Raw genomic sequence first — 19,250 nt, forward strand, 5'->3', positions numbered from 1 at the left:
CTCCCCTTAGCCAACCTGGCCTGCCAAAAGTTTGAGCATGGGCCAAAAAAATGACACCATCTGAATTCCGAGCCTGGTTCGTCTTTATTTGATTAAGTCGACCCAAACACAACATTCAGGGATCATTTTTAAAACAAAACAATAATGATAGGAATCCCAACAACTGACATTCCAATCATCCCTACTACTATATCGTACTCATAGGATTTCATGTATATGAACATGTGGATTCAGAAACTCCATATGTCCCACATGATTCACTTACAGTTAGGATAACTGGAATCCCTCCCCATTGATCATTTTCCTTTTTTAAAAAGAATTCTGACGCAAAAAGTTGTAGCCCAAACAGGATACTTGCCTTCAGATCATTCCACAAACTGAAAGAATCGCAACTGTATTCTTGTTCATCATATGAGGAATGACTCCAATATATTTTCTTAAACCATGAAAGCCACTAGTCTTGCAACAATGCCCTAAAAACTACAAGATATTTGGCTACAATGCTTGATCGATCGATAACTATTCGCTCTCTCTAGATCAATTCTTCAGAGATCAAATAATGCACAGAGGCTTACATCTACAATAAATCCCAGAAATTGACAGGATTGGCAGAGGATAAATGAATGAAGAACTATACTTTTTTTTTGTCCCAGATAGCAACAAAATTTCTCTTTATTCAACTGCACAACAAGATTCTATGAACCCACCTGTACTTTTATTCACAACACTACAAGCAGGAATAGATTTCTGCAACATAGATGTTCCTTGGAAGGTTACCATCTGGCAGCAGCTTCTTCTGTATCTGCTAAGCTGTGGAAGGATGAAGAAATCACATTTCAATATCAGGGCAGTTTTGAGAAACTAGCAGAAATACAAGTGTCAAGAGGAATACCTGGTCTGGTTTTATCTTCTGGAAACCAAATCTATCGGTCCATATAGATTCTGCTTCTGCAGCAGCTGGGAGCACAAGGGTTTTCACATTCAAAACCCCAAGCAGCTTCTCTATGCAGGAGAATAGTAATTGGAAGTATCCCTGTGAAAAAGATTGGGTTTCATAGAATCAACATTCACATGCCGCTCCAAAGAAAAAAGTCTATCTTAAATAATTTCGATACATGGGGAAATCAGGACAAGTCTCGACTCAGAAGAAAAGGAACAAGTTTAGTAAGTACAACTATTACATATCCTGCAAATATAGTCGCTTTGCTCTCCCTTCCTTTGCTTGATGGATGAATCTTCATAAATTTCATTGTTCCTTTCACAACTAGAACCCAATATATTACCACATAAAAAGCCGTTATCATATATAACCTAAGTATCTGGCCTCTGTACTTACCTCCCACTCTTCTTTAATTTACCGTTTAACGGAAAACACCCTCAAAGCAGCCAAGTAAAAAATAGGGCCACAACCTGACCTCACGCAACTGAAGTGAGGAAAAGCCATTAGGCTATGATTACACTGGACTCTTAGCCAACAAATTAGTGGCTAACAAATTGGATGTTTACATGCTTAGACATTAATAATCTAATTATAGAGTTTCCAAAACATACAATTACAACCATGCCACTGTCTCATACGGTCATACCATTTTGGTCATGGATTATAATATCGAAAGGGAAAAGGAAAAGGAAAGCCTATTCTTGAAGGACCCTAGAATCAAAACAATCGAGCATATGTAACATGAGGAGAAAAAGGTCCAAGAGAAAAATAAGTAATTATAAGGCAATTGATAGGAAAAGAACCCCATTAGTATCACCTTGCCATGGTTATCTTTACTTGTCGCAACCAATGGCAGTTCTGCAACTTCCAGTCCAAAAACTCTAAGAATTCCAGCAGAGACGACAGTGGAGCTGCAAAATTATCAGAAGGCACCATTGTCAGCAATCATATGGAGGATTAGGGTCTTGTTTCAATTAAAAAAAAATAAAATCTTACTTGACTGTTAATATTGCACAGTACATTCCCCCATATTCTTGACCCTTTAAGTTCCTTCTGTGAAATAGAATAATGGACGGGCAACTAAATTAGAATACGGACAGGACAATGCATGCAAAAGTCATCGGAAAACCACTTCTCACATAAACAAAGTATATCTTCTATTCAAAAAAACAAAGTATATCTTACACTTACCCATAAACCATATACGGGATAAGATCTCTTCCTGTCGCTGAATCAACAATAGGATCAAAGCACTCCTGAAATGTTAAAAAAATGGATAATATTGATTAAGAAATGCTATCTATGCTTCCTTTTATGTGTAGACATATGCATATACTAAAAACAATCAGAAGCAAGGGTTGAATTTCGATAATGTTATCTTGTCAAGATCACAGCAGAAATAATTAACTCCAAACTTATAGACTTGCAGTATCGTAAACATTTGAAATTTTGAGTTCGAAAATAGTAGTCTTCCCTAAGCATGTCAAGGCAATCTGATGAATTGAATACAAACATTTGATCTTTATCCTCTATCATTTCCTACTTTACAGGAAATCTTTCCCGTGTAAGAAAATGATAATAGTAATCACACTCTGGTCGAACAACATCTTAGTCTGCTATAACCGGTTGCCGTATTTTGTGTATTACACATCTCACTTAGGTTTTCAGAAGAAGCTAGCTCTAATCTGAACCTTTCATTGGATTGTCTACTTCAGGTATTGAACAGCGGTATATGTGTGTAGCATCAAGAAGTTGAACAAGTTTTTCATGAAGCCATGATGCTGTTATGCAACCTAGCCTCTCTCTGTATGCATAAATAAAGCTGTGTATCTCGGGTCCTCTGCCCTTCCCAGACCACACACTACCAATACAAGAGCCTTGTGCACTAGGTATTGTTTCCAGTCTCCTACCCTTTTAATTTTTCTGAAATCATATGTCGTAGAAAAGGTCACACAACTCGCAGAAAAAAAAAAGAAAGGTCACTGGAACAAATTAATAAAATGGACAACCAATAAAACATTAGACATTTCCAAGGTCACTCAACACAAAAGGAGCATCCTAGTGCATGAGGCTCCTGCAACTGCATGATGGTAACTGATAATATTGTTTGATAGAACATCTTGCAATAAGTTTATCATAAGATTGAACAACTATTAATAATTGAGATCCTTCTTGTAGTGATGACTTAACAAAATGCAGGACCACCATTCATTAGCGTTCACAAACAAAAACGGAAAAATAAATGCATTGACCTGTTAAAGCATCAGTTGCACTTACATGGAAAATACCAACTGCTTGAGACAGCAACGACCTAGTTTCCGAAGAAGAAATTTTACTGCTCAGAAGCCTCCATCTAACATCAATATCTGTAATGGTTCCAAGTTCTTTTTCTTCATGCTTCTTCTTTAAAACATTCAAAAAACTATCAGGGAGTCTCTCAGCTCCACAAATTAGCAACTTCTGCAAGGTAGAATGGATCTTACTGCAATCCACGCAACAAAACCACTTCCCTTTCGGCAATTCCTGTCATGGAGATGGCATTAGCATTTACATCAAGAAATAGAAAAGTATGATCTCTGGACAGAAATAAAGAGACTGATGCACAAGCTGATCCATGCAAAAGGTAAATAATCATAATCACAAACCTTTAAATTAGCAATTTTTTGGGTCTTCAAACAACCAACATGATGTTCCTTCTCACACTAATGCAAAATAGAAAGAAAAAAAGAAGAAGAAAGAAACAGGTGATCCAATTAGTCATATAAATGAAAGCAACAGTAAAAAAAACATAAATAACCTGATTACAAAAGTGAGATTGTACTGAGCCCCAGATGCAAAAACAAGAGTCACAAAAAACAGAGGCGATACCTGATCACAAAGTATTACAGTTCGAGGACCAAAACCTGACTTGCTAAAATCATGAAGTCTGCAGCAATTGAATTAAGCTGAGTCAAAAGACTAATTGACAAAATAGACAGTTCTGAATGCAGCTAAATAGAGTGATGCGTCCAACAACTTCTCATTACAAAATTGCACTGTAAATTATAGGGTCCATATGCTCCATTAGTATATGATCTAGCACAAACTGTTCTCACCTGCATATAGCACAGCCACTAAGCTCTTGTTCAATGCTTTTAACTATACGGATGCATCTCTTGGTCAACTGTTCAATAGGATCAATTCCTGAAACCCTACCAGCTGCAATAGCATTGGCATTATGCTCAACAAACTTTTCCCTTTGGAACATATTCTCGCAATATCTGCAATACCAATCACCACGAGGAACACTTGATAAAGAAGCACAGTCTGCAAAAAAGACCAGCAAACCATTCATCGCCCATAACCAAGCCAGTAGGGGAAAGAACCTAAGCAAAGTAATTTCTGACCGTCATCCCAGAAACAATATAGCAGAACTTATCCTTTTTACCTTTGTGAAAAGCCCTTGGACACCCATCACAGAGCAATAAATTTCCACCATCAGCACAGATGACACATACGTCATCATTATCCTTTGCCGAATATTTGCGACCTTTAGAGAGAGATATCGCCAGTTCATGGAGTGACACCCCATTAGACAAGTATATGTATGAATAGCTGCCAAAAACCACTCCAACCATTAAACTTTGGCCAACACAATAATAAGTCTAGATATTCGCCAAAAAAAAACTAATAATCCAGAAGACTTACGGTTTCTTGCGAGAAGCCCAGCCTGCATGAACTTCAAATTGTGAGGGACTGACCTGCAAATTACATGTAAATAATGTCAATCTTTAGCAGGAAATCCAGAAAACATCAAGTCCAAGCAATTAAAAAGTTACCTCACAGTTGCAGCAACAACAAAATATTCCAAATCCCTTTTTGTAACCCTCAAGCATTTTCTGTCACAAGGACAAATTATTCTACATATGGATAAGGTAAATAACATAAAAGCAAACATAATCTTTACTCCAACTACCTGCCCACGACCATAATAGGCCACTTCCGTTCCATCAGGCAATCCACCTTCCTCAAAAACCAACTTATGCAAGCGCTGATCTCTTCTTGAGAAAGGGAAGGGGGAAGAAAAGCAAAAAGAGTGAGATCCACATATTGACAAGTATCAAAAACAATAATTTAATCAATAAATATTCTAAACAATGGGGCAAGCACATAGCTCGAATAAGATACTGACTTTGTTGTTAGCTTCCATTGACATTTATTTTGCAGAGAGACATATGCTGATGCATTCTTGAATGATTTTGAGATCGCAGCTGGTTTTGATGACCTGGAAAAAAAAAGAATGCATATTCAACCACATTAAAGAGATCAATCATGCTTACGGTCAGTGCGGTGTTGGGGTTGACTGCAATACAGACAGGAAGACTAAGATATGGGGCTTGAGTTATTGTTGCTTCTTGGGGATCACAACCAAAACGATCCTTTTACCTTTTAGAAAGGGATAGCAAAAACCAAAACAAAAAAGGATGCTACAAAAAACACTCAACCAACAAGAATACAAACTTTGGTGCAGACTTTCGTTGACTTTTTCTTTTGGAAGAGATGGGCACTGAAGCACTTTTGGAAGCCTTTGTGATTAAATCTGTTTTTATTGACCTGAAATAATGCCCAAGAAACCATTAGAGAGATGGGGCGATTAATTAGACAAGGATAAAGTATGCCAACAAAAGCAGAAAAGGAAATATCCCTGATTTATTTCCTCTTTTTCCTTTTTGTTGTCAGAAGAAAAAAAGAAAAGTGTTGCGAAAGATACTTGTCTGAAGTATATGGTAGAAACTCAAACCAAGAAGAATATAAGATACTGACCAAACAACAAAAGAAGGAAATAAATAAGATACCAACTTTGAAGTTGTCTTCCATTGGCTCCTTAATCGTGAAGATTTATGCACAAAAGCGCTTTTATAGGTCACTGCAAGTAAATCAGTTTTTGATGACCTGAAATAATGTAGATGATTCACACTTAGATATTAAGGAGGAGAAAAGGTGCAGGCAGCTTAAAATGAAAGGGAAAAACAAACACCAACTTCCTGGTTATCTTCAATTTACTACACTGTGGTGAGTCAAATGTGGAATCACTTTTGGGAAGCTTTGGAATCAAATATGGTTCTGGCTCTGGCAATCTAAAACAGAAACGAGAACTAATTATAGAACCAGAATTCATTAGTGGACACTTAATAAACACAAAGATAGTCACTTCAATTACATCATTGCATCGTCCATACAGTTCATCTATTTAAACACCCAGTTCTGGCAGCATGTATGAGTGGTGACGTCGTGTACTCATGTTGCTCAAAAGTCAAAACACAAAGCTAATCACTTCAATTACAGTATTGCATCCTCCGTACACCCATTCTGGCATCATGTGGTTATTATTTTGACGTCATGTTGCTTAAACAAGTAAAAAGTCCAGCATAGCTTACAAAATAGCTTCACTTTCCTATCCTCCCTACCTTAGCATCCTGATACTTTTACGTCTTCACAAAAGCAAATGAAAATGGCATATAAAAGGAGTTTTTGAAGCTTCTATTGTCCATCTTGTTTCATCATTGTACCAACAAAAATTATCAATCCATTCAAAAAAAAACATTATCAATTAGGAAAAAAATAAAATAAAAAAGGAATTCTCTTAAAGTATAATGCCTAAGATTAAAACCTGCCTTCTCTGGCAACAACCATTTTGGATACTAGCGTTTGGGGTCAACAGTATAAGAAATAAGACATCAGAGGCTGAGATGCAGAAAACTCTATAACAAGACAAAACACAAGGTGGGAAGGAGCCCACAGAGAAACAGAAAACATTACACAATTCCAAAAAGAGAATGATATAGAATTCCAACTCAGAACGACATCAAACCTGTAAGAGGTAATTTTTGGAGAGAGCATACCTAGTTCTTATATCAACAATTGCACAACTTGGGCCATCTCCTGATTCCTTTGAATCTGAGCAAGAAATGCACAGTGGTCCAAGTTTGCCAACACAACTTGGAGGAAAGGAGCCTAGAAAACATTTATAAAATAAAAAAACAAAAACAAGGTGATTAATGCCCAATGATCCTAATATGGGCAGCATGCTTCTAAATCACTTCCACAAGGCATCTTTCAGAGAGTACGAGAGAAAAGATCACCTTTGCACTTAATGCAAATGAAAGATCTATCTTCAGCAGAAGAACTAATAGCACTTTGAATTGTTGCTTCCAACTCATGCAGAGGAGCAGCTCTGCATGCTTTCAGAACATCGAGTAGGCTCTTTCCATTCTCAAAACAAACATACTGGGCAGCACGTCTGTACTGATTACATGCATGAATCTCAAATTGGGAAGGTGGAATAACCTACATTAAAAACATACAAACACAAAAGAAAAAATGCATCAAATGAACAATCGTCTGCTTACAAAATTTTCCAAAAGAAAAGAATAAATTTTCATATAAACTACAAATAACGCAATACACTCACTCTGAAACCCTTGCACAAAGAACATGAACATAAAATTCCAACATCTTTAACAGTTCCCCGGAGACCAAATGCCTAAATTAAGAAATGCAAAGGTTAAAAGACTAATAAATAAATCACACAATAACACAAACTTTAGGAACCAAATAAAAAATTGGTTAGAAAACTGTGAAAAAAAAAACAACCTTCTTCCCACCCATGTAAATCACCGGCACCCCCTCAAGCAAACCAGTCTCAAAGAGTTCCTTGACCGTCATAGGCTTCTTGTCTACCGAAATCTTTTTCGACATCTTCAACTCCAAATTCTTCTTTGAAGCTGCCAAAGCACTTCCTTCAGCAATCATCTCAACATCTATTCTGGAAGTTGTTTCATGGTCAATTGCTTCCACGCCTTGGACGGTTACTTCTACTGGTTCTTCCTTCGCCTTCAAGGTTGAACGCGTGAATCGTCTTGGTTTTCTACTCTCAGTAAAGTTTAATGGTGCCTCACCCAAGCCTTCTTTGTCGGAAGGAGATTGCTCTGACCTGCTGATCGACCCTACTGCAGAAATCGCCCTACAGTTACTTCTATTGTCAATTACTTCCATGCCATGGACAGTTACTTCTACTTGCTCTTCCATCAGCTTCAAAGCTGACCGCGTGGATCGTTTTGGTGGTTTGCTACTCTCCATAAAATTTAATGGGGCCTCAGCCACACCTTCTTTGTCGGCAGTAGATTGCTCTGACTGGCTGATCTGCTCTACTACAGAACTTGCCCTACCATCAGCAGCTTCCATGGTTACCTTCATCTTCAATGTAGCTCGTGAGTACTGCCTCAGTAGTGCCACATTTTCTTTACAATCTGCATTCCCTAACCCCACCTCTTCTTCCTCCACCGCACTACCATTTGGTTCCTTCCTATTTACAGCTTCAGCTACTATACCTGCTTCAATTCCACTATCTACCAGATGATTCGCTTGAACTTGTTTGTCCAATGCTTCATTTTTCTCAAGTACATTATCAGTAGCTAGACCTTCCTCCTCAATGGAAGAGCTCGTTGAATCAAGTTCTGGTTCTTCTTCTAAGCTTTTAATTCTCCCATTTACCGGATTCTCCCTCAATTTAGAGCATCCATTGATTCGAGACTTCTTAAGCCGAGTATAAACAATGAAACCATTCACGTCAGTGACTCTAAATCTCTTAGGGCAAACACTCTCGGCTTCTGTACAACAAGTCGCCCGAGTTTCAGGCGGAGACTGAGTTATGCACGAACGATTCTCGCCGAGTGAACCAACGAGCTGAGACTGAACCTCCAACACATAAGCTACCTCTCGCTTCATGCCTCTCTCGCAAATCCAACTAAAAAACCAGCAGAATAACCTCCAAAAATTAACAAATTGAAATCAAAACAGAAACCTGCAAAGACGAAAAGAAAAGAAGAAGGCAAAATTGCGCAATCTACGGCTTCAAACTAGAATTAGCTAAGAAAGACTACCAAAAAGTATCAGATAAGAGCCATGCGGCGGTGCCTTTGTTGCGGGCTTTGAATATTGAAAAAAATACAAAATGATGGGTCGAAATTGAGAAGAAACTAGGGTTTTTTGAGGATCGATTTATTGTAGGGCTTCGTCCGCTTGGTGAGAAACTGAGAGAAGAAGAAGGGCTTTTCCTCTTATTGGGAACTGAACTAACTACTACTGTAGTACTGTGTGCGCCGATGTGATGGACGGCTTCGGTGTGAAGCAGAAAGAGGCCGAACCTTTGTATGCAAACGAGGGAAGCAATCAAGGGAATGCAGTGGACAATGACGATAATAACCTCGACTGCTTTTCATACAGTCCAAACGAGCCTTAGCCATGTGATGAAGGGCTATCTATATACCTTCCAAGGTTGGACTGATTCTGCCTAGCCCAATAATACTATGATATTGTTCGCTCTGGCCAAAACTTTCACGAATTTACTCTTCTAAGCCCAACATTATCACTTAAGTTCAGAAAATCAGTCATACTATGTTAAATTGTGAAAACTCCTTATCTATTAATCGCTCAATCTTTTATTGACGTGTAATCTCACCACTATGTTATCACTTTTTGTCAATAATAATAATAATTAGGGTTTGTCATATGTAGATGGCTGTTGAGTCATCACTTTCTCTATGGAAAGCAAAACTCAAGGCTATGGCTTGAGCCTTGAGCACAGCCTGTTCAACAATGGGCTAGCTTGTGGTGCTTGTTATGAAATCAAATCTGTAGATGATCCCTAATGGTGCAAGCCAAGCAGTCCATCTCTCATTGTTACAGGGACTAACCTTTGCCCACCAAATTACAGTCTACCAAATGCCAATGGAGGCTGGTGCAACCCTCCATCAAGTCATGCTTGTCTCTCTAACGTTTGCCAGCAATGTAAACGGTAGCATAGAGGAAATTTTTTAATGACCATAACTGGTTAAATAAATACCAAGGATAACAACTTGAAGCTCTAGCTCAAATAAAGATGCTATCTATTTTACAGTCACAGTAAAGAGGATATATAAACAGAACTGTAGGTTTCAACCACAAAACAAGAAAGAAACCATATGGTTGATTTTCTATATCAGAAGGATATATTTGGGGCCGTTCTTCAAGTGCAAACCAAATCTCACTTGAGGCCTCTCGAGTCTCGAGGCTCGATTGACCACTAATTTGCAATACTGAAGTTGCCTGGGCCGTCTTGACATGTCATTAGTAGTGATGAATAAATACCGAGTGTAATCCATTTCTAACAAAATTCTCTTAATCAACTCCAAGGGTGTATATCATCTGATTTCTTCTGTTTTTTCTTTTTCCGCCTTTCTTCTTTTGGCAATGCTCTTGAATCTACACTTTTTGCATGCTGCAAACGGATTTCTAGTAACTTCGCTTTTGCATCGCGAAAGAGTGCATCTGACCTTGAAGCCATCAATTGCTGAAGTATGAAAGGATCGAGAAAGATAAAGGTTAGCGAAGTTTTCAACTGAAAATTCTTTTTTTAAAAATCGTCTGCTCATTTGCACCTTAAGATGATCCATCGCAGCAAGATTGAAACCAAGAGTATCTTTGCATTCCTGATACATTCAAAAGGCATATAGTCAGTGCAAAATTTTATGCTTCTAAAGCTATATTCTTCTCACAGAAACTAAACCCATATTGATCTCTGCACTAAAACTGGAACACCAAGGAGGCAAAATTTGCAGTGACCATCCAGGCATTCACTACCATGCTGTCTAAAGTAAAAAATCATCGATTCAAACTCGATAATGATTGGACAAAGTTCAGCATGGCAACCACATATACATCAAGACTTCATCAAAACATCAGAATGAGCTAATGATAAAGTAAGATCCTTTTACGAACAATACAAAAGGTTCTAGTACCCAAAGAGTTGACCATAGTTGCTAAACTGAGACTCGTGGAATACAAAATGTCTTCAAAAACAATCAATTATGAGGTAAAACCAGTCAAAGATTCATAGGCTACATTATGAGACAATTGGAGCAGATAAAACAGCAATCTCTCTCACCCTGCCTAGAGAAGGCAAGTAAACGGGATGGAGGTAGGTGTAGGTTATGTTGGGTCTGGCGTGATCCAAAGAAACTCAACCCAGATTGGTGTCAGGGGTGGTGGATATAGAGGCAATCCCACCTTTCTTTTTATAACATATACGTAAGGACCTATCCTATATTTACCAAAGCACCTATTCTTGATTTCACAAGCACCTATTCCTGTTAGCAAATTTATATCTAGCTATTCTTTTCATCTGTCATAACATGATGGTAACTTCCATGGAGCAGCCGATACATTAATCCGCCCTTGACCAGAACAGAACTGCCTTGTTGTCAATATTATAACCAAAAAGATCATTGGAATGAGATGCTATAATTATCCAAAATTGGGGACCTCCGGTGATATGCATGGGTTTGTTACACCAATATTCGATGAGAAATGGTTTGCAAGACAATCTCAACAGAAATGCATATAACTATATCAAAATGGAACAGACAAAGCGACCAAGCAACCATGCAGGAAATTTCCTTTCGGTATTACCTTGACCCTTGCATAGAGAACGTCTTTGAGATAAGTTAACACGGGTCTAGCAGCAGGAGTGGAAACTAACTGATTATGATGTGTCTGCGACAGTACTGTAGAAATCCTGCAAATGAGCTCCACCTGCACTTCCATAGAAAGTAAATTGCATTGAAACCTTCATTGAAATAACTTCAATACAACTCCATTCCCATCTGATAATCAACCCCAGCTCTTTTATAAGTATGCTCTCTAATACAGTTAATAGCTGGACAGATATCACCTATACTAAATGTATATTAATATCTCCAGATGAGTTAAGTAAATGGAAAAAAACTAGTCAGAGAGTTTTTTTGAGTTTAAAAAGAAAAAAAACAACCTTCAAGAGAGTTAAAATAGGAAAACCAACAAAGTCCAGCATATTTGCTGCAAAAATAATAATATTATAGTTTATAATACCAGCGGGGCTCCCACTTCTAAGATAGGTGGGCACTCATTTCTTGCCAAGATTTTTTCCCCTTTTTTAAAATCATGCCCACAGAAACTGGGAAGCAAGTGAAACTTCCAATGATGCAAAATTGTTGCAAAACCAAATTGGCAGAAATACCAATGAGAGACTCATGGGAATGCAGTCAAAGACTGAGATAGAAAATACCAGACCACTGATTTAACATACTAAATGCATGCAGTTTCAGGAATGCCAATGACTTTGCATATCTTAAGAGTGCAAACATGCCAACCTTATCAGGATTCGAGATCCAATCTTTTAAGTAAGATAGAAGTTTCAAAGCATCTGAGAATGGCAAAGCCTGCAAAGAAAAGCTAAATTTCAGTCAGAGCATTACCATATAGCAGTATCGGGTGGCACCAGAAAAAGAAGACCTCAACACTTCATGATCTAGATGACAAAGTCATTTTAGCTCGAAAAGAAACTTAGAAAGAAACATACAACACTTTACTTTGAGGTGAAAGTACTTTCATTTTTCTTTTCTTCTTTTAAAGTTGTTCAGAGTTTATTAGTCTGTAGATAAACCAATATAAATTTTGATATCCGATCATGTGTAACAAAATATATGTAACATACATAATTGAACAATTTTGCTCCAAGCTAACAGAGTAATTATTGGAATAACTATGATGTCTTGATTGCATTCCGCTGGATGTATATATAATAGAACACAGAGAAGACCAAATATTATTTAATACAGCAATCATTAGAATTCATCCAACAAGGACCAACATGTTCTACACCTTTCATAATCGATAATGAAAGAGAAGAAGATCTTATGTGGTAATAACTGAAAACAAAAAAATTACTTGTGGCAGGAACTTAATAATTAGTAAGGAATAAGTTTGCAGAGAGTATCTTTCTTTCAATTTTTATAAACAGGAAAAAAAATTTATTAAGGGACAGAAGAAGGCGGAACCCCAAAAGCAGTTACCTAACTTACAGGTCAGCAAGCAGGATACAATAAAAAAAGTCAGCTAGACAGAATTTCCCGTGGTGATCAGAGGGGTGCCGATCCAGAAAATTTTCCTCAACAAGTTAAAAATATAAATTTATTTCTAAAATACTCAAATAGGGGGCTTTCTCACCAGTAAAGTCTGCTCTAGGTCGTTGGTGTGAACATTTGAAAGCGCATGGAGGACATAATCCGATGGAGAGAGTCCAAGCATGACAACATTTGGTGGGAAGTCAGCAACTTTTCCCCTCTTTTTCTCCTCCTGAAAGATAAAATATAGATATATCAATTTCAATAGATGTGCATATTCAAGGTCAACCACAAGAAGTTGTCTACAAGAGAGAGAATCCACAAAATCAATGAAAGCATGGATTATCTTAGAGCAGTATGAGCCTTTAATTAGCAGGCACATTGAAGAAGCCCAAAAGGGAGGGGAGAATCACCACTATACCTCATGTTCAGCCATACGCTTCAACTCTACTTCCGCTATGTCTAGGGCGTCAATTATTAAGTCAGTACCCGTAAGAGTTTCTTGCGTTTTCTTTCCTGCAACAGCCACAGCTCCTTCCTCAGGTATTTCTTCTGTGGGTGCATATCTGTTTTCAAATGCACTGTTAAGGTCAGACTCAAACATTTCTTCCAACCTTTTCTCTTTCTCTTCCTGTAAATTCAAATAGCACGAGTTGATCAGATAAAAACTTTAAACAAGCTCCATGGCTTAACTACATCAGGTGTAAGATTAGGAAACTAAGAGAGCGGTAATATATTTTTTTCTTAAGTGTATCATTCAAATGCACAGAAGTCAGAAAATAAGAAGATACCTCAAGGAAAAATGGCTCTTCAGTACGATCCCAACGGCGTATTGATCGATCATGAGACCCCGTAACCAAAAAATTGCCATGGTTACTGATTGCTAGACACCATACATCTGCATGATGTCCTTCAAGAGTTAAAAGCAACTCAAATTTATCAGCATCCCAATATTTTACCAGACGATCTTTCCCAACACTAAACAAGTAATGTGTACTGCGAACAAACTGCACTGCCATAACACTGCCAAAAAAACAGGTTATCAGACTTCCTTCACAATTGAAAAAACAGCACAAACACTAACCAAACTCAAGAATCATGTACATGTGTGCCACACCTATCAGAATGAGCAAAAATAGACTTATGGCAATCACCAAAGTCCAAACCCCAAATTTTCAAGTTTTTGTCAGCTGAGCCGGTAACAAGCAAATCTCCATCAGATGAAACGTCCATACATAGCACAGGCAGCTTGTGACCATATAATGAAAGGAAAAACTTAAGAGAATCCATAAAGAACACCTGAAACAATTGAAATAAATACGTCAGAATAATAATGACCAAATGCAGCAAAAAATATGCGATTGACAGAAATAAAATTTTCAGATGAGTCATTAAAAACACCAAAACAAGATCGGTATGATGAGTAAAAAGCAAACCCCATGATGTCCCAGACTCACAAAACTAACTTTACATATATATGGGTACGCCTTGATTATGGTTGCATGTCTATGTGTCTTGTGCCTAACAAACAGATTCCGAAATTCTTGAACATTGCTGATCTAAATTTTGGAAATCCGTTTAAATTGCATTTCAAATCACAAAATTGAAAGAGTAAAGATGAAGACTGGAACAAAATTACATTAAACAAGGAAATAAATCACTTAATGAACCTTATGTTAGGAAGTTGAAGGTGATACCAACTTGGATCAGATGCAAAAGAATATGAATCTAAAATGAAAGAAGACATAACACAGGTAAAATTGCAAAAGGTAAGGAATTCAATCAGACCTTGACCGTGCAATCCAATAGTGCAACGGCAACATATTTAGCATCTGGGCTAACAACAACCACAAGAACATCATCATTCATCTTCATAGTCCTTGTGTGTGACACAATTAGGCGCTTTGAATCCTGCAGAGCAAGATTGATGGTATAAAAATACACCAACCAAAAAAAAGAAGTGATACTAATCATTTAAAAAGAAGTTGCTGACTAAAGAAAAACTGAAACTAATGCACAAAGATACGGCCTAAATAATTTTGAATTTTTTAGTGGATACTCTGATGTCAAAAAAGAGAGTTTATTCCTTGCAATTTGGAAATGATACTACCACCCAACAGCATCAATTCAATAGAAGAGCTACATATGAGATCACAAACTGGTGCTATCTAAATCCTCATAGCAAGACTAGAAAGGTTTAATTTCAACAAAAACTAGGCCCTTGCATGCCAAAAGCTTTCGAATCACTAGTATTAGATAGTCCAATTGTGCTCCCGAAGATAGTATGGCATCAATATGCAGATTTTAAACTCAGAAAGAGTGAAAAAAAAAATAATGGATTTATAATAAGTGATAATGAGCAAATATGTACACTAAAAGAGGGTATGAAGAACATACTTGACTAGGTTTCTGTCTGATTTGGTACTCCCAGAACTTGACTTCATGATCTGCACTTCCCGTGATAAAACCATTTTCATTTGGAATTGCAGCAATCGACCGAAGAGAACCGCCATGTGCTTCCATTTTTTCAGTGCAAGTGCCACTTCCAATGTCAATAATTTCTATTGCTCCAGCTTTAGTTCCAACAAGTGCATATTTATTATGAGGAAGAATTAAACCACACAGCCCATAACCAGAATCAACAGTTCGAAGGCAAGAACCGGTGCTAGGGTTCCAAAATTTTACAGCATTGTGACTAGTTGACATCAAAAGAGTGTTGTCTGTGCTAAGAGTAACACTTCTGACATCAGATCGGTGTCCTTGGAGTTCAATAGCAACTGTTTTTGTTGTTGCATTGTTTTCGATAGAATAAATCTCTAATGAATTATTATTCAATGACAATGCTAAAATGGCCATTGAGCTCTTTGGAGTAATTGGACAAAAGGATATGGAACATATCTTTTTGCCAGCCCGGACTGTTTGAAGCAGTTTAAAAACATCAGGAGTTGTCACTATTGGGTTGTTTCCATCTGTAGTTTCAGGGATTATGTCATTAGCTTCAGTAGAGTCAACAAGTTCTTTTTTAGATTTCTTCTCTTTCTTCCTGTGAAGCCTACGTTTTGCTTTTCGCTTTGCTTCAGCATCATCCAGTACACGGAAAATCTCCACTGTTTTCCCTGCGACTTGACAAGCCAACAAGTTTCCAGAGTTGTTGAATTTGACGGTCGCAACTCTATCCTTGCTTTGTCTCTGAATTTCGCCAAATTGCTTCAAAACCTCCCATTTATTTTGACTAACAGAAGCTCCATCATTTACATCAGATATAGGCAGGTCACGCTTAATTGTGTAAAAGCGAAGTTCTGGGTCAGCTGAACCGGTGACCAGGTGTCTTTCATCTGGATCAACATCTATGGACCAAATTTCACTATGATGGCCACTGATTATTTGCATGCAATGCTGAGTTTCAAGGTCCCATACTCTTAAAAATTTGTCTTTTGAGGAACTGACAAGTTTCTTACCCGAGTCCAGGAACACAAGGTCTGTCACCTACAGCACACAAAGCAGATGGAAAAGGATCACCAAATTTAAGAAAAGAACCGAAAAATCATTTTAAAAACAAAAGGAGCCATTTATTCATGTCATAAAAGGCATGACCCAAAGGCTAATCAACAAACCTGGTCGCGATGCCCCCGAAGACGAAAAAGGCCAGTATCGCCAACCACATCCCATATTATTATATCATTATCTTTGCTTCCAGATGCAAGAAAAGATCCAAGTTTGTTGTACCGCAGTACACATACAGCACCTTTATGTCCATTCAATGTGGTCTCACAGGTTCCTTTGTCATGGTCCCAAATCCTTATACTTCCATCTGCATAGCCACTTGCTACCTGCATCCAGAGCTACCATCACTTCCATACAAACTAAAGAACTCGCAAGCACCACGTGTTCACATACTAGATATAACGTTCCCTTCTCTTTTTACCAGAAATAGGAAATGTGATGATGCGACCATTAATCAGGTCGCACAAATTTCTTTGCTAGACATTTAAATTCCCTTTTGCCAGCATTTCATTACATGATCATTAATTTCAGGAGACCAAACGATTTACATTCGCGTAAAAAGAAAGTAGAGTTTCCTAAACCCTAAAATCTGTTCACAGAAAACTATGAAAATAAATATATATTCTCAACCAAAGCTAAAGCACCACAAGGATGCGTTCAAAACAAATTTTCTAAAAACTTGTTCAAAATTAATGAAGAATTCAAAATTTCTAAAATTTTCTCATTAAACTTGTTCTTATTTTTCAAAATAAATTTTCTTCAAATTCAAATTTACAATACAGAACCAACATTAGCTTTTCAAAAAACCTCAAACCACCAAAACTCAAATTTTGTACTTTCTTGATCGAAATTAAGCTATTCTACGAAAAAAATTCACAGTCGAACTTATCCCGTTCACTTTCCCGTTCTTTCAGTAATCAAGCTATGGACAAACAAATCAAGGTACGAGAAGGCCATTAATTACCAGAGAGGAAGTAGATGAGGCGACGGAGGTGACAGCAAGGGAAGGACCACGAGACCAAGGTGTAGGAGTCAGGGTTTTAGTACAGACACCCTGCCGCACGTGCCATACACCGATCTTCTCTAGAGCCGGAGCAAGCAGATGCTTCCCCGAGCAATCGTAACTGATGTTCGCATCAACCGAAGTTATTACTCCAAATGCCGCAGCCGGCTCGTACCTCAGGTACGATTTCACCATTGCCGCCTCGCTTTGCTGCTCTCAGGTCTCAGCTTCGGTTTCGTAGGGGTTTTACACTTTCCTAAAGGGTTTAAAGATTTTGCGTTCCGCAACGGCGCAACCGTTATTTCTCAAAAACAAATATTCAGGGCCCCGTTCGAAGAGGCCCATATACGATAAATATGAAGGTGGGTCACACGGGCCTCAACTAAACCCAATAGGTATATAAGAAGGCCCAGACTAATGTAGTCTTGAGCAGGCCAGTAAGCGATGGTTAGGCGGGCTCGAATTGAGCCCAATAGATAATTGAGCAGGCCCAAAGTTGATTTGCTTCCTCTTCGTGCTTGAATACCGAAGTAATGTTTTGTCTTTATGAATTTCTAATATATAACTCGGTCAAGACTTGTAATCCTACATCAATCTGATGAAATTGACATATAAGTAAAGTTTAAGCACCTCTCACAGAATAAACACGGTTTTCGAGTCAAAGTATTTCGGAGACGACTCATGAGAATAAATTTGTGCAAACCCATGACCCAAAGCAAACAATATTTGTTGATGTGCTTGGATTTGAATTTCTAACATGATATTGAAGTGAATACTCGGTCCATTTAGACGTGAGCTCCATTCATACTCGAATGGACCAATGCGGAAGAGTGTCAAGGCTTGTAATTTCATATCGGATTGGTATAATCCAACCGAGTGACATATAAGTAGAGTCCAAACATTTCTTACACAACAAATGCATTTTCTATGCTTAAGTATTTCGGAGACGGCTTAAGAGAACCAGTATTCAATACTTGGAAACTAATTAAGCACGAAAGCGAAATGACAAGTGGAGTTCATTGTTTTAGAAACTACATGTTCCCAAATCACCGGTGAGAGAGTGGGCCACATTTTACACTCTTATGTGTATATTTATAATGAATCTCACATGCGTACATTCGTATACGGACTTCGCATGCGTACTTCATTGTTTCACACAAATAATGGCAACACAGAAATGAAGAATCAAACCTCACTGTTAGAATGATACGATTGGCCGGTTGCGGCACTAGACCTCCAAGAAAACTGGAAAGTGACAACCCAACTCAAATTAATTAATTTAGCGACCTCTTTAATTTCTTTATATGATAATAATTAATCATTATTATAGTCCACAACGTAAACAAAAAATAATAATAGTGATAACTATGGTTTTGGTCCCAATCGCACCTGTCACCTCATCATACATATATACATACACACCCGACCTATAGCACCGACTCAAGTAGACGAAGCCATAAATTTTTACAATGTCAAGTTTGACGGTGTTGGGAGAACTACTAAGTAACAAATGAGCTAAATCTCTTGTCCCACCTCGAGCAATATAATATAATAGGTCAAACTTTCAAATTATACTCAAACTAATATGAGCTGAAAAGATAAAGCCGTACGGGCCAGTATGAGCGGACCGAAAGCAGAGACTAAAAGGGGACAAAATGATATCATTAAGTGGCACCTACAAAACTGACAATCACAATTGTTAGGTACTGAAATGTCATCGACCAAGCACTTACATATTTATGCCTTTTTCTTTTCTTTTCTTTTTTCCTTATGGTGGATCACCTATCAGTGCACTTTCTGGCTGGAAAGTAGAGAGTTTGAAGGTGGCGTTTCTCTCAGCAGA

General features: G+C 37.8%; 2 protein-coding genes across 2 annotated transcripts; both read right to left on the reverse strand.

Moving 5' to 3' along the window:
• Nucleotides 1-410: 410 nt before the first annotated feature.
• On the reverse strand, nucleotides 411-9,194 carry LOC119998709. Its single transcript, XM_038846084.1, has 22 exons — nucleotides 8,863-9,194; nucleotides 7,574-8,726; nucleotides 7,392-7,463; nucleotides 7,063-7,267; nucleotides 6,823-6,934; nucleotides 5,962-6,057; nucleotides 5,780-5,872; nucleotides 5,441-5,533; nucleotides 5,112-5,204; nucleotides 4,896-4,980; nucleotides 4,759-4,818; nucleotides 4,628-4,680; nucleotides 4,368-4,534; nucleotides 4,036-4,246; nucleotides 3,809-3,866; nucleotides 3,586-3,642; nucleotides 3,218-3,463; nucleotides 2,132-2,196; nucleotides 1,937-1,993; nucleotides 1,758-1,851; nucleotides 893-1,033; nucleotides 411-810 (listed from the first exon to the last, which is right to left on the reverse strand). The coding sequence occupies exons 2-22, from the start codon at nucleotides 8,705-8,707 to the stop codon at nucleotides 673-675; spliced, it is 3,330 nt and encodes a 1,109-aa protein (XP_038702012.1). The 5' UTR covers nucleotides 8,708-8,726; nucleotides 8,863-9,194; the 3' UTR covers nucleotides 411-672.
• A 588-nt stretch (nucleotides 9,195-9,782) lies between these two features.
• Nucleotides 9,783-17,696, reverse strand: LOC119998850 (WD repeat-containing protein 3). The gene is made up of 12 exons (XM_038846311.1): nucleotides 17,369-17,696; nucleotides 16,515-16,730; nucleotides 15,298-16,386; nucleotides 14,689-14,811; nucleotides 14,018-14,199; nucleotides 13,692-13,923; nucleotides 13,322-13,531; nucleotides 13,004-13,132; nucleotides 12,148-12,216; nucleotides 11,429-11,551; nucleotides 10,399-10,449; nucleotides 9,783-10,310 (listed from the first exon to the last, which is right to left on the reverse strand). Exons 1-12 carry the CDS (start codon nucleotides 17,600-17,602, stop codon nucleotides 10,143-10,145), a joined length of 2,826 nt encoding a protein of 941 aa, XP_038702239.1. The 5' UTR covers nucleotides 17,603-17,696; the 3' UTR covers nucleotides 9,783-10,142.
• Between the last annotated feature and the right edge of the window lie 1,554 nt (nucleotides 17,697-19,250).

Source organism: Tripterygium wilfordii, chromosome 5 (genome assembly GCF_013401445.1).
Source record: "Tripterygium wilfordii isolate XIE 37 chromosome 5, ASM1340144v1, whole genome shotgun sequence".
Classification (NCBI taxonomy): domain Eukaryota; kingdom Viridiplantae; phylum Streptophyta; class Magnoliopsida; order Celastrales; family Celastraceae; genus Tripterygium; species Tripterygium wilfordii.